Source organism: Rissa tridactyla, chromosome 2 (genome assembly GCF_028500815.1).
Source record: "Rissa tridactyla isolate bRisTri1 chromosome 2, bRisTri1.patW.cur.20221130, whole genome shotgun sequence".
NCBI classification, from domain to species: domain Eukaryota; kingdom Metazoa; phylum Chordata; class Aves; order Charadriiformes; family Laridae; genus Rissa; species Rissa tridactyla.
Window position 1 is genome coordinate 76,556,645 of NC_071467.1, and position 15,331 is coordinate 76,571,975.

Consider the following 15,331-nt stretch of genomic DNA (forward strand, 5'->3'; position numbering starts at 1 on the left):
AGCTAAATATTATTTGCAGGAGCCCTTTAGTGCCTCGATCGCAAGCATATGGTAACAAAGCCTGCTCTGCAATCTATGCAGACAAAAAAATTAGGACAACTGAAAGAACAAACAGTCTCTATATCACGAATGTGAAACTAAGGCCCAAAGGCTGCCTATAAGAATAGTCTAAACCTATACCTAGATCATCTAAGGTCCAGGATAATCAGAAGATTAACATTTACTTTCTCCCAGTGCACCACAGTAACGTAACTCATCTCTAAATAATGCAGAATTGATTTTGATTCACTTGAAGCAGGACCTGTATGTGAATTACCACGCCATTTGAGGAACTGTCTCCCAAATGATTTTGAGAATTGCCATTGGAGTAGCTGTGTACTAACTGCCCAGATAATAGATGGATCTGAGCATAAAGTGGAAGCTCTTATGTACAGCAATTATTCCTAAGTACTTTTGCAATTGAAATGGGTATTATGAATGCCAGATATTTGAGAGAGAGTAGTATTCTCACGTTATCTACAGAGAAAGTATACAAAGCCAGGTTACCCTTGTGGCTCTTCACCAAATACAGACAGGAGACAGCATTTGCAGCAGTGTTCTTTTACATATGCACATGCAGAGAGACACCCTGCAGGCACAGCATACAAATCTGTTGGTATCATCCTGCTCATCACAATCTGGAAAACTTCCCAGGCACCTGAGAAAAGCTCAGTGCCACATGGGACAGTTTGCTTATGAACTCCAGGTCCTTTAGCACACCACAGATCTCTCTCCATTCTCAAGCTTCTGTGTAGCTCCTGCTCCTCATCCCCCAAAATGGTTGCTGCTGGGAGGCCAAATGACCTGAAGGAGTCACAAATCAAGCAGTGACAGCAGGATTTATGTGCACACGTGCGCACAGACGCACTCTACTCTTCTACCTGGTGTTGACAGGGCTTGCGCAGAGTGTAAGATTAAAGCATTAACAGCCCATTGTAATGCCTGGATCAGTTCACGCTTCTCAAAGCTACTGCCTCCAGTTGTCTGCACATGAGGTGTTACCAATAAGGTGGTGTCTGCCGGTGCCACCTGAACAGCTTTTCCTCACACCTGTGAGTACTGAAATAAAACAATAGCTAAGAGTCTGTGACTGCAGGAGTCAGAAAGGTAACGCAGCACTAAAAGCCCCACATGGCTCTCACTCAGATGCACCCTCTTGCCAAATTCAAGTCGGTATAGAAGTAATTCTTTCAATAAGGCTGAGGCAACTATTTTATCTGTGGGGAAGTCCTTCTTAGCCTACATCATAGGCTCATTCCTAGTCCATTTCTCTCTCCGAGGATCACCATCTGCCTGGATTTATGTGCTTCAGCCTATTCACAAATGGGGAGTATGCTTATGCTATACCCTGGAGTGAGCTTGCTGAGAGCAATACTGTATGTATACAACCCAAAGTACGTGAGTTAAGCGAGTACCACAAAATTTAATTAAAACTATGTATTTCTATCATTCAAGTGCTTCTGAAATTTCCATTCTTCGTAGGGTGTCTTAAAAACTGCTTCATTTATAGTACATGCTGTACCATTTGGACACATGCATTGCAAGAATATATTGTCTTTTCTTATGAAAATGCTAAGACAGAAAAGCTTAAAAGCCATGTTTAGAGCATTTTAAGAGCACTGCATAACTAAACAAACAAACTTTGATTCCTGTTTTAAATTAAACTTAGGACCAAAAACATTCAATAACATGCGTAAGGTGTATGGATATTTAACAGCATCCTTTTGAATGACTACAAAGCTGTAGAGGAGATGCCAGAATCTGTTGCCACCCTTGCGTCTATTAAAGCACCACGATAATAGATGCTAGTTATGATAGGCTTTTAGCCCAACTGTTAGAGAGGAGCTGTCAGTTCATGGAAAAAACAGATAATTATAGTTGAGGGGTTTAGTGCAATAACAGTTATCCATTAATATATTTCCTTTAGATCAAGGGAAACATATTCAAGTTTTCTGTACTCTCTGGTACTCAGAATCAAAAACTACCACCGATGAATGACGAAGAGCAAGCAACTAAATAAAAGACTCTATGATGATTTCTAAGCAGCCTGAAAGAAAGGTACTGTTAAACTAGTCAGTTAAAAGTCCAGCCAGGCAGGATACTGCCCAAGAGAAGGGGAAAAGACTTGTAAGAATTTTTTATTTACCCCCAGCCTCATATCTAGAAACACTCAAATGATTAGCTTAAGACAGGAAAAATTAGAAATATAGTCTGTCCTGATGCTATTATTGCGGCACGATGGCAGTTTTTTTCTGAATGCTCAATGTCCCATTGTAGGAATCATACCTTTTTCTGGAATAGTACCTAGCTGCTGGGGAAAAAAAAAAAAAAAAAAAGGTGCAAAGAACCAGAAGGCGGCCCCCTGTCATATACAGACAAGACAAGGAACTGACTGTAAACTACGTAGCTGACCCTGAGGCAATAGCCATGAAAATTATGTGTAGGTAGGAAAAAAAAAAAAAAAAAAGAGATATTTCAGTTACATGCAGTTTTGCTTCTAGAAAAAGGAAAAGGAAGTAAACAGGCAGCATTCTGGAGGTTACAAGAACAATCTTAGAGCCATAGCAACTACATGGGACCAATCTATACAGCAGGAATGACAAACACTGATTTCATATCACACTCCAGTTTTCTTATGTTAATAGAGGTGCAACTAAGCACAATAGACTGAGCTGCTCAAGGCCAGGTCAGATTAGAAACTTCTGTCTGCAGAGACAGAAAACCCCCCCCACATTCATTTGGTACTTCATTTCTGGTATTGGCTGACTGATTGCCTCATTACAGAAAAAGAGCACTGTTTGCTGGTCAGCACAGCTACACCTATATCTGCAAATTCAAAGCCTCTCAGTGACATTCACAGATATTGTCATCATCTATGCTAGTAAACTCTTCTAAGATTTTCTGACATGGGTTTGGTCTCTTTTCTTTGGACAGCCTCAAGCCTGATATGGCAGCTGGAATATTTTAGAGATGCTCCCAGTAGGCAATTGCAATACAGCCATTATCTTGTGAAGTTTAAGACGTTTACTAGCAGCGTCCCGACAGCTGTCATCTCAGCAGATGTTTGGTTTATTTATATAATCATTCAACAGTTTTTAATCCCTTCAGAATTTAATCCCATCTCTGAAGAAGAGTTTTTCATAGGTGCATGACTCAGAACCTGCCGTGTTCTCTCACAGTTCTCCAAGTGTAATAATGAAGGTGTTGAACCATTCATAAATTTCATTTCCTTCAGAGTTTTTGTGCCTGAGATTTCATTTGCATTAGTGTTATTTTACTATCTTCAGTGACATTATTGTGTTTTGAACTGGCATAACAGACAGAAAAAAAATCCATATGGTTTAAGTAAAGTAGTAGTAATGAAAAATCTTATTACTAAAGCAGTTAAGATGAAATATTAGATATTCTCTCATGTAAAAAAAGTATAATTGTTTTATAAACTCCATAGCCCAACCTGGCTTCAGCTCCCCCTGCAAATCTATTCTGGATAGTTACCTTAGGGATATCCTGTTTTGGAATTCCACGCAGTGTGCAGTAATAATAAAGATGCTCCCAACCCGTTAAAAGTTCATCCAAGGCATCTTGCTGTGGACAATAGCCAATGAGAATGCCTTCAGAGCTAGCGGACAGTATATCCATTTCAGACCTGTTTAAAGAAAAAGCAAAAGACTTGAACGTTGTTTAAAAAACCCACAGCCCTGGGTTTCACCCTCAGTACACACAGTCTTCAAGACAAATACACTCACCCTCAACTCCATAGGTAAATGAGTTTGAATCTCTTTGCTATGATCCCTTACCGTAGTACCACCCACACGCCATGCATGCGTTTTGTCCCTTTCAGTTTAGCACTGCCACCCATGCGTCACTGTTCTAACGGTGTGCGTGTCAAGGTGTCAAGACTGAACTCCAATGCAGGAGGAGGACAGATCTGTGAGAATTAATTCTTACCAGGTTTACCTCACTCATCTCTTTGGTAGACCCTGCTCTAAGAAGACATATTTCAAAACCATACCGCATGCATTACATTCAATATTAAAGGGGCGGTAGTTAGAGAGAGAGAGGGAAATGTTGCTATGTGTTCTTTGTGTGGCTGTGCACGCACATACACATGCATGCATTCTCTAAACAAGAGTAAAACAAAACACAGAATATTGAAGCCTAGTAGGTTAAAAGACAATACAGGGAAAAAATACAAAATTATCCTGATTTAAGAGACTTTGGCCATCACTTTGTAGCTGTGCAGCATTACTTGAAATTATATTCATTGCTAAGAAGCAAGCTTGATTGCAAGGGTGTCTCATTACCCATAATGACACTAAATCTATCCTATTTATTCCAACATTTAATTCAACATTCAATGATGCTAATTTACATGTACAGAAAAGACCTGTCAAAATTAAGATACTTAATAAAAAAAAAATCTGAGCTTTGAAAGAAAAAAGTTTTTAAAAGGTTCTGAGTAACAGAATGGTTTTCCCCCTAGTGGTTTTCTACGTTTCTGGTTAAGAGAACTAAATATATGATTAATCATTTAGACACAAAGTAAATGTATTAAATGCAGGATCTACAAATACCAGCAGTAGTGAAAATATAAATATGTATCTCCTGTTAACAAGATTCAGGAGTCTGGGGAGAAAAAGAAAACACAAATTCTGCATTTTACATAATGAACCACAGCATCAAAACATATTTTAATGCTATCAAAAGATAAATTATCATGATTATGACAAACCTTGCTGGGGACTAATTAGAATGGTCCTTTGCTTTTAACAACAAAGTTATAAAACTTTAGTATCTTTGAAGCTTTGGATGGTGCCAAGGAAGTTAACTGCCTGTAAACATCTCTCTAGACAAAGACTTGGCAAAAAAAGAAAGGGGGTGACAGGGGAGAGAGGATACCAGAAGAGTACTTCCTCATTAATTTATATCCACTTATAGGTTATTTTAAATGAAGTATATACAGAATTTTTACCAGCTCAGTTTCCAGACATACCTAAATCAAATTAAATTATTTTTAAGGTCATCTTTACCATAAGATATAGATGGATGTCGATCTTTTTGCATAAAGTGTCAGTAGTGGTGGATTCCCTATTTAATGAACTATAACATAGTGAGACACTATCAACAGTGAAACACTATCTAGATGCTGCTGAACACAGAGATGTCTGAGATTTGTTTTACTAAGGAAGATTCAGACACACTAACAAGGTTTCCTTTTGGTGCAGCTGCTGTCTTCAGAGAAACAAGAGACTGGACTTTTGGTAATATGCCAAGTTCAGTCACAAGAGAACAAATCTCACTCAGGGGTAATTTCAGGAGCATTCACTCAGCATGAACCCAGTAGCTGGATAAGATACATCTAGTCTGGAAAGGGTCCATACCATGAAGAACAAAAAATAAGTATGCATGGCTGCAAAAAAATAACAGGCATCTAATGTTCTTTGGTTAGAACTATATAAGACAATAGTTACTCAGTTTGCGTCAGGAAATAAAAACACATCAGTGGCCCCAGTGGTAGCTGTACAGATACGATTTTAGTGTTGTGCTTCCTCTATAAAGCACACAGCCTTAGATGAACAATATGCCACCCACTGACCTTTAGCTTTCATAAAGGAAGTGTACAATGAGAATGGATCATTTAATATTCTTACTCAGTTTGGTCTTATCTTGCAACTTTATCCATTAGTGCTGACCTTGAACACTTAAGGAGTTCCCATTAATAAAGAGATTCTAATGTATTCACTAAAGAACTCATGGACCTAATTTTTTTCCTTCTCTGTATCTGTCAAAGCAGAAAATAATCTGACCAGAAGAAAAAAAAAAACAAAAAACCCAACATATGAGGATTCTAAGACTGAGCAATATGATTGAGTAGATTTCCAAATCAAAAAACTGGAGAACATCCCTTCAGTTTTATTTAGCCAGGTCCTAAGCTTTTTCTGAATAGTAAAAGAACAGGTGAAAGAAAAAAACAGTATAATTTTTAATTATAGTACATAACTTACAACAGAAATCTCCCCTCATCTCTGGAAATTGATTTTCCTTGAAATTCAGTTAATCTTTCAGATTTCATTTTCATGTGTCTAAATGAAATGAATGTTTCAAGTAGCGATGGCATGATATCAGAAAACTTTTTCACTAAACGATATACTGCAAATGCTTTTTTCCCTTTAAAAAAAAATCTGATGCCATTCATTAAACTAATTATAATCCTCTACTTCCTTAAACATCTTCATACATGATGTAATCAGAATCAAATTGGAAACATATTTTTTAATATTTTCTGAAATATAGATCAGCATGCAGCAAAATGCTGATATATTTTTTTTCCTTGAGCTAGGAAAAACCAGACATTTGTTTTCTGCTCTTTTATTATCAACATGCTAGCATTGCTTATTAGGCCGTTCATATTATCAACAGGAAGAAAAAAATCATCTCGTTTTATACATAAAGAGAGAAAGCACATGTAAGTACAGATTACAACCCCTCACCTTCTCAGCCTTTTTTTCCATAGTACAGTAGACACAATGAATTCTAGTGTAATATCTAAAAACTATAGGCAGGAACCCAGACTTTTAAACTAATACAGGACTTTCTGTATCATTATAAAAACACTCAGTAATTATCTTTAAATTCTGTTAGTAACTTTGGTTCTTTGGTTACATATCCTGATCAAATTAGAACTAACATGGAACATGAGTTTTATCCTTCCTAGTGAAGACTTCATTTTTAGACTATATTGTTATGTTTGGTCAATACTTTCACTTACTATTTAATTTTTCCTTTAAAGTGGAACAGCTGCAAAAAAAACCCCAAAACAACAGAACATGTCCAGAAAACTTTATATGTTAAACAAGATTTTAAAGTTGCGGAATTACATTTCTAGTACACTTTCCGAAAATGTCAATAGAATGTACGGCATCCTCAAGAAAACCAGCAGAGTCTAGCACTTGGAGCATGGAAGATATTGTATTCCATTCCTTTCTATGTGGTTTGGTCTCCATTTATACAGTGAGAATAATGATATTTTGGTGCAAATCACCCTGAAAGAAATCCAGGACTCAAGGAGGCTTCCATAAGTTTGGAGTTCTTATCTTACAGAGTTTTGTACTAGTCATGAAAGAAACTTGCCAGACTTGCAAAATACCAGGGATAAAAATCTAATCTCTGAGTGAACAAAAGTTTTGATTCAAAGCTGTTCCTCCACTGATCATTTTAAGGCCTTTTACATCGATCCATTTCTTTCATGCATTGAAAGAAAGCCCTGAAATTTGATTCCAGCCCTGAAGGCTACATTGGGGTGGCATGGGGCACTCCAGTCAGAAAGCCCTTCCTGGGCACTGAAAAGAAACGGAAACACTGGAACGAGTGAGAATGATGCTGGACAAAACCTGTTGCCTTCTCCCACCTGAACCGGACCTGCAGTTTCCAGAAAGCTAGGCTGGTTATCGCAAAGACTTGATTTGGTTTTTATTTGTTACAGTGTTTACTGGCAACATAGCTTACAGATAGCTGTGGGCTGACATTCAAAGGTACGCCTAGGTTTCAAGTCCCGGAGACAACTTAGTACCCTCAATGTCAGCCTTATGTCTGTTTTTGGAAAAATTGTTTCACTATTGACTCTGCTGTGCGCTTTGCTTGTCTTTTGTATGCTTTTTCTGCAGTATTGGAATGCAGTTAAAATAAAAGCAGTGATATATATGGTACTTACAATGGCTTCTGTAGAGATATAAATTCCATTAATGAGTCAAAATGAAATATAAATGTACGAATTGCAAAAGTAGTTAGACATTCCATTGTGCTCTTAACTGCACATTCAATTTGGTGCATATTAATGCTCAATTAACAATATAAAAAATCAAGGTTAAAATATAATTAATTTAACTGTAGCTTAGTTATAATTAAACTAATTATACTGATATACGGTGTAACAACAGCTATCTCAGCCATTATATTGATGTAAATTTATTCTGCCTTTCAAGTAAAGCTATTTGAATTACATTTTTAATTATTTATCAAGCTGAATATCATAACTATCAAAAGAGTCCAAGTTCTAGCTATAAAGAAATATTTAACTTTCCCCTCTTCGGAAAGCAGTTCTTTCTTTGGTCCTATGACTTCTTAGGCCAACAGCTGAGAAGACTGACACTTAATTCAAATGGGATGGGGAGCTGCTGTCATGGAGAATCTCTCTGTGCGGGAGGAAGATGAAATTCATGGGAGATAATTTCATTACAGGAGGAAGACTGCCAAATGCTTCAGGACTCAGTGGGGCAACTTATGAACAAGACAACACCCGTCTAATCTATTTCTTCCTCTATGCGCCCCACTGCAAGTGAGACCTTGCCCTAAAGTCAACTCTATTCAGCAAACTACAACGGCAAAGACTACAAAAAATAGAGTGCCAAAAAGGCAAATAAACCACTAGTCACATTATTCGTTATTTTACATTGACCTTGACATGACATTTAAAAGGATTTTGACGCTTTCTCTTCCAAGCTGTGTTTAGCCCTTCTAAGTTTAGGGAGGCTTTATGACACAGGGCCAATGAAGAAGGTTTAGACACAAATATGGAAAGGGGAAGAAAACAAAGAATGGCCGAGCTACACACACAAAAAAAAAGTGGAACAGATGTACAATATCTGCTGATACATCAGCCTAGCAGAGATTCAAAGAGTATGAGGACTCACTTTGTTCTCCTTTGCTTTACTACCTTGTTAAGAGTCAGCTTTTCTTAGTACATATTTAATACAGACCTTACTTCTTCAAGCTATTTGACAGAAAAAGTAACTACAAAAATGTTTATAATTTTTTACACTAGCTTTCATTTAGCCAGCTCATGCACTGACGGCAATCTAGTTATGGCAGTAGAGCTAAGCATAAGATAATTTGAGTCCATTTGTGCTCTTAAAGAGGAACAGCTGTGCTACAGAGAACACAAAAACCCCTTGTAAACGTCAAGCAGACCATGCAGTTAACTATTGCACATATTTAATCTTGGTAACTCCTTTGTATGGATGTTGTTCAAAAGCCAGAGTTTCCTATTGTCTTATGGCACCATACTTTATAAATACAGGTAAGTAAATTTATTAAAATACTCTCCTTTCTAGTAATTTTCCTTTTGGCTTTTAGTATTTCTGCCCTTTATGAGAGGGGCTGCTGGTACTTCAGAATCAGTATTTTATTTCCACATCTTCCAAAGTAATTGTTTCAATGCTGCTTCTTCCTTTGGCACTCTTTAATATTGGGGCTGCTAATATCCTTAATATGGAGATACACTGTCTATATGGTAATTATTTTTCTGTTTCATTTCAACAGATATGTCACTGACAATTGCAATGTTAATGAAGCACACAAAATAATAAAACAGGCAAGATCCCGTGTGAATGGCATTTTGGTATTACCTTCACAAGACTGGCTGTTAGTGATAAATTCCTGTTATTTCTTTTACCGGACTATCTTTATCACACCACAGTTACAACCAGAACAGGATTGCAAAGGTTAGAAGTTGCCTAAAAACATTTTTTTGCAGTAGGATATGAAAATTAAAAAAAAAAACAAAACAAAACAAACAGGTTTTTGGCAGACTGCTCAGCTTGTATACTATAAATGTGCAATTTCCATGTAAATGGTAAGATACAAAGTTTAGGCACACAGTGAATTTAAAGTATCTATTTAATTTTTAGTGTATCAAAAAGAGAAAAGATTAATAAAAACAGATCAGAAGCCTCTCCTTTCCCAAAAGAATGCCCCCATCAAGAAGAATGCCAGGAAACCCTGATTTGCAGAAGAGATGAAGTTGGCTCTAGCATTTAATAAATGTTCCTGTTTAATAACACCCCACTTTACGAACCTCAGTGATACTGAAAACTGTTACATAACATATAGCTTTTATGCATTTTACGAAGCTTTTATGAAAACAGACGCACTTTTCTCTCAGATTCTTCGGAATAAGCTCCTTTTTTGTGGTATTAAACATTCAACAAACAAATAACCTAGAGGCCAACGAATCTTTTATAAGTACTTGAAGATATTGTGGATCTGCTCTTCTGCCCTGTTTAAAAGGCAGCTGCTGCTCAGAAGTGCATTTTTCTTATTTTCTTTGAGACTCTAGCAGGAGTTCCCTGAATACAACTTACAATCAATGTGCGAGGCGCTTTCGATATAACCCCATGCATATCCAAGATGTTTTAGGTTGAACTTCCCAAAATTCTACTCTGCAATTCAACATGCACTTTTGAAAAAGCTCATCTTCCATTTCTAGTCCTCTGTGTTTGTCTAAAAGTACAAAATTCAAGGCTGTTTTCAGTGCATCTGCCTCAAAGAGACACTTCTGACTTCATTTTAAATTCAGTGAAAGGATTAAAATTGCAATCAGGAAAATGTATATATGGTTTTGTTTGGGTTTTTTTTTTGTTTTGTTTTTAAAACCAGGAACTTTCAAGCATAGTTATTCAAGGAAACAAACTATTATGAATTAAGGATTATCTGCATGGAGTTACATCAGTTAGGTTCTCCAATATTTATAATAATAATTTTGCATACTCATTTCATTATTTGATCGTGAAATATGCATCATAAAGGATCCATCAAATTATAGTATCCTGTCCTTTCAGGGTCACAGAGGACAAAAAGTTGTGTTCCTTCCAGTCAAACTCACCAAAGATGGAATCTACATCTAGCTGCTGCCCAAATTATTAATCAGGAATTACTATCAGAGGTAATGTCTCTATGGAAGCTGCTTCACAACACAGATTTTAAACAAAGAAATCTAGATCTGCGATGCAGCAAATGGTCTGCAGCTGTGTCCATCAACGGCTTTCTTCAGCTGACTCTCTTCCTCTCTGCAAGGAGTACCAGGCTTTTCAGCACACTACTGGAGTATGAAAAGGAGAAGACTTCTTCCCATGATATCCCCCTTCCTCCATTTATCGCAGGTGAAAATACAAATCAATCGACCTAAAAGTCCCTGGGATGAGTAACTTTAGTGATTCTTCAACTCTTGAGGAAGGGTTCTCCAGACTTACTATGGTTATGATCTTACCTATGGAAGAGTCAACGAGAGCCCCCTAGTGATTTTCAGTAGTACAGCAACACAGTGCACCACGTTGCCAAAATATGAATCAAGGAACAAAGTCAGGAATGACATAAATCTCTTCTCCCAGACTCAAAGTTGTTTTTTTCCCCAAGTTTAGCTACTGTGTAACTGCAGCTCTTGCTTGATTTTGCCTTCTGAAGTTAGTGGTAAGTTTTGAAAACTTGGGAATATGGGTTTTACACTCACTTCAGCTACTTCGAGGACATAAAAATCCATAACCTGGATTGACACCACCATGATACAGGGTGATAATTAATGTTGTAAAGGGTATTTTGGACACTTAAATGCAAATGTCTAAGGCTCCCTCTCAAGCATCCTAAATGTATCAATTTTCACTACCTATATTTTAGTATATGGCAAATAAACTTGCATCTTAAGGTATGCTTTCATGATGGATTTATAAAACATGGTGGGGGAAATGAAAGTAGCACACATGTGCTGCAAGAGCATTTAACATACTGTTAAATGCCAGTAGCGTACTAAAGTAAACCTCAGAAGAATTTTTATCTGTTTAGCCATAGGTACATAACAACACATCTAGTAAAAGGAATATGGGCATTGTGAAATTGTTTTGTGATTTTTCAAAAAGTTATCTTTAGGGGTTCTGATAAAATAAGCCATGTAATCTATAAACATAGTGTAAGTGCAAATACATGTGGTGATGAAATATATTCTTATAACTTCATATTTGCTTTCAAGTGAATATTAACATTTTGGAATTATCATACCAGATCAAATAACTTCACAAATGTAGATCTGGTACCACATTGTAAAGGGAAAGTCATATGCAATCCATGAATCCACAGGTGGGACCAAAGGCAAGTCCCATTAAAATCTATAGAAAAATATCCCTCAAAATCTAAACAAAACCTGGGAGTGTAAATACTGCCTTGAGGACGATATCTTATCAGAAATTATTACAGATTATTTTATTTATGTAGATCTCAAATACTTTTCAGACTCATGCTAAAATTCTGACTGCCATGATATCCTGGCACAAACCATTCCATCAGTTCCAGAGAACATCAAATGTTAATTTTTACCTAATTTTAAATATCTTCTGTTATTGTTGCTGTCGCTTAATATCTGCACTTTTTTGTCTTCTGTTCTGGGAAATTATAAATGAAAACAACCGTCTAAAATTCTCTGTAACCACTGCAAAACCTCACTCGTATCACTCCTTAGTCTCTTAAGAATAATTTTTGCAAAATCTCTTTAGTCATTCCTTCTTCATGATTAACAATTATTTGATAGTCATTTTAGGAGTTCTTTGTAATCAAATTATTTTTACACTGAATCTCTTGAAAAAAAGTTTTTATGAAAGATAATGACAAAATCGAACAAAACACACTTGAGTAAAATCCTGATTGGTAGTGGTGATGGTGTCCATTTCAAAAGAAGTCTAAATGTTCCAGAAAATTTTGTAACGACTGGAACTACTCTACATTTTGAAGTTAAATCTGCTGATCTTTGTCTTTGTAAAGAAGTGAGCAAATGCTGACATATGAAAGCAATTAATTTCTAAAATGAAGAAATCTAACCTGTCATTTTGGAAATTCCTAAATGCTTCCTTTAAAATTTTCTGAATTAAACCCTTCACCTGTCCTTCTCCAAAACACATAATTTGAAATAGACATCATTTAGGAAAAGAGAAGTTTTAAAATTTTTAACTAGCCCATCATACATTTATAAATATACATATACATTTTATTTTGGCCTGACTAAAAAATAACTACTTCCCCTCCAATTTTGCTGGGAAAAAGGGTAAATGTTGGTTACATCTAACCCAAAAAGTACATTATTCACTTAGCACTCCCATCAACATTAGCCTCAATATCACCAACACTACCTCCTTGCCTAATTACATAGCATATTGATCAAGTAATAATTAATGACTCTGAAGGACATAACTGTCAGAACACATTTTAAAATTATGCACTTGAAGCACTGCTCATCAGCCTAAGCCTGGAAACCTTTCAGTGCAGCGCTAGCATGGGGGATATACGTTCATGTATCTGGACATACTCTATGTTAAGATTTTTGCTACAATTTTAAAAGGCTCTCTGTTAAGGCTTCCTAAAGCCTACTCTTTTGCTACCAGACAAGTTTATTCTCAATTAACAGAGCTGTCAGACGGAATTAAATAATGCTAAAATGCCTTCCTGCAGAGATATAACAGCAATAAAGCAATATACATTTAAAAGGGAACAAAAAATGTCCTTAGAGTCCAATATAAAGGACTGAAGATGCGCAGAGTCTTTGATCATTGGCATTATCAATTAGCACTATTCTGATCAAACCCTGTGTTATTTACCCTGTAGGAGTCCTGATAACAGCACGTCCTGCAGATGGGATGATATCTCCAGTCAGCATCTTAAATGTTGTGCTTTTCCCAGCTCCATTTGTTCCCAGGAGTCCAAAACACTAACAGAGATTAAAAAATATTTAAAAAAAAAGGAGCAAAAGCAATCTGCTATACTGAAAGAAATATGTAATATTAATTCTTCGACATCTTCTCCCCTTTTCATATTTCTTACTATATGTCTGTAAGATACTGCATATGGGTATACTGTATGTGCAAATTCCCTTTCCCACAGAAAATAAGTTTTCTAAAAAACCATATAGATAATATTTTGATTACCCCTAATCCCTAAAAATTACTTATTTAGTATAGCCCTCCACTTAAAACCCTACCCCGTAACTAAATGAATTATTTATCCATATTATTAGTAATTGCTAGATTTGAACCAGAGGATCTCAAGCTCTATTTGAGAGCCCTGATTACCAGTCTATAGAGTCAGTATTTCTCTGGTTTTCATGAGCTGCCTCACTCTGTATAAGTAAATGAACACTGAACAGCCAAGACACACGCTGCCTCTGAACAGTTATTTCAGACCCCTAGCTGCAATTAATATATGCTTAAGCTAGGACAGGATTCGTATTAAGTCTACATATAGCACTTCATCACTTTTAACATATTTGTTTCATGAACATTCTTATTGATAAATAGTCTTTAATCAGCAACGACATCCTCCTGGTTACCCCAGTCACTCGACAATTGATCTATAAATGGCAGGACGTCGCTGGACCTGTGCTGCCATGCACTAGTTTCTCATATCTTCCAATTTGCTATCAGCAACCAAGAAGAGTGTTTTCCTTATCAGTATTTCTGAAATGACTATCTGCAATTCCCAAAAGCATCAAAATCATGAAAAAAAAACCCAAATAAATAAATGATGTTGTGAAATCTTTAGGATTACCATATGCAGTGCTAAATTTCAGTTTTTTTAAAATAGTATGTTAGTATATTATATGGTATATTAAAATACACTGTGATGATTTCAGCATGGGAACTACGAGTTTGCCTTGGTGACAAATTCACAATTCAGTCCACAGTTTACAATTGAGCTAGGTATTCTTGGCTTTCTGTTCGGACACTGAACTGCTATATTATCTACTTGGTTTTTATGTTAGCCTATAAACCAGTAACTTGGTAAAGATAAGCAAAAAGAAAAAATTAAACTCTGATGACTTTGTAAGCCAAAAACCAAGTGAACAGTTGCTTCTTAAACACCACCACAGCTTCTGCTTTTGTCCAGTTATTGATTTTCAGAAATTACTACAATTGAAATTGTTCTACCACTACCTAGAGATCTTTGATTGTAGACATCCTGAGTATGTCTGAACAACTAATTGCTCAGAATGAAGTGTTATTTTCTGAAAGGAAAAGAAAGACCTCTTTACCTCTCCCCTTGGTATTCCCAAGCTTATGCTTTCCACAGCTGTGTTCTTCTTACTGAAACCTCCATAACACTTCCTGAGGTTGTACAGGAGGAGGAGATCATTACCAGTTCTTCCACCAAAGAGTCGCTGTCGCTCCATTTCTACATCAACATCTTCTGAAGGGCTAGCCATGCTGTTAATTGAACACTGACCCCTAAAACAGAAGTTGATAACAAATGACACATAGCAAATTGGACATCGCTGTACTCTGGATAACTTTGTTTTACTTCCCGAGTTGCAATCCCTTAAAGCTTGGAGATCAAATCTCAGCAGAATTCAAGGGAAAGAGCAACTACTTGTATTTTTTCTCCAGTTTCCACTAATTCAGGTACACCACGTTATCAGAAGTATTTATCTTCAGGTGTTCAAAGGAATCCACCATTTTCTTTCTTTAAAAATTAGTTCAGTGTC

At 36.4% G+C, this 15,331-nt stretch overlaps 1 protein-coding gene across 1 annotated transcript in view; it reads right to left on the bottom strand.

Annotated features, from left to right (window-relative positions):
* ABCA13 (ATP binding cassette subfamily A member 13) overlaps nt 1-15,331 on the bottom strand; it is a 195,813-nt gene that overhangs the window by 25,749 nt on the left and 154,733 nt on the right. Inside the window, exons 47-49 of the mRNA XM_054191743.1 lie at nt 14,882-15,074; nt 13,452-13,561; nt 3,535-3,685 (exon numbers count right to left, since the gene is read on the bottom strand). Of these exons, the coding sequence (XP_054047718.1) occupies nt 3,535-3,685; nt 13,452-13,561; nt 14,882-15,074 (454 nt within the window). The remainder of the gene's footprint in view (nt 1-3,534; nt 3,686-13,451; nt 13,562-14,881; nt 15,075-15,331) is intronic.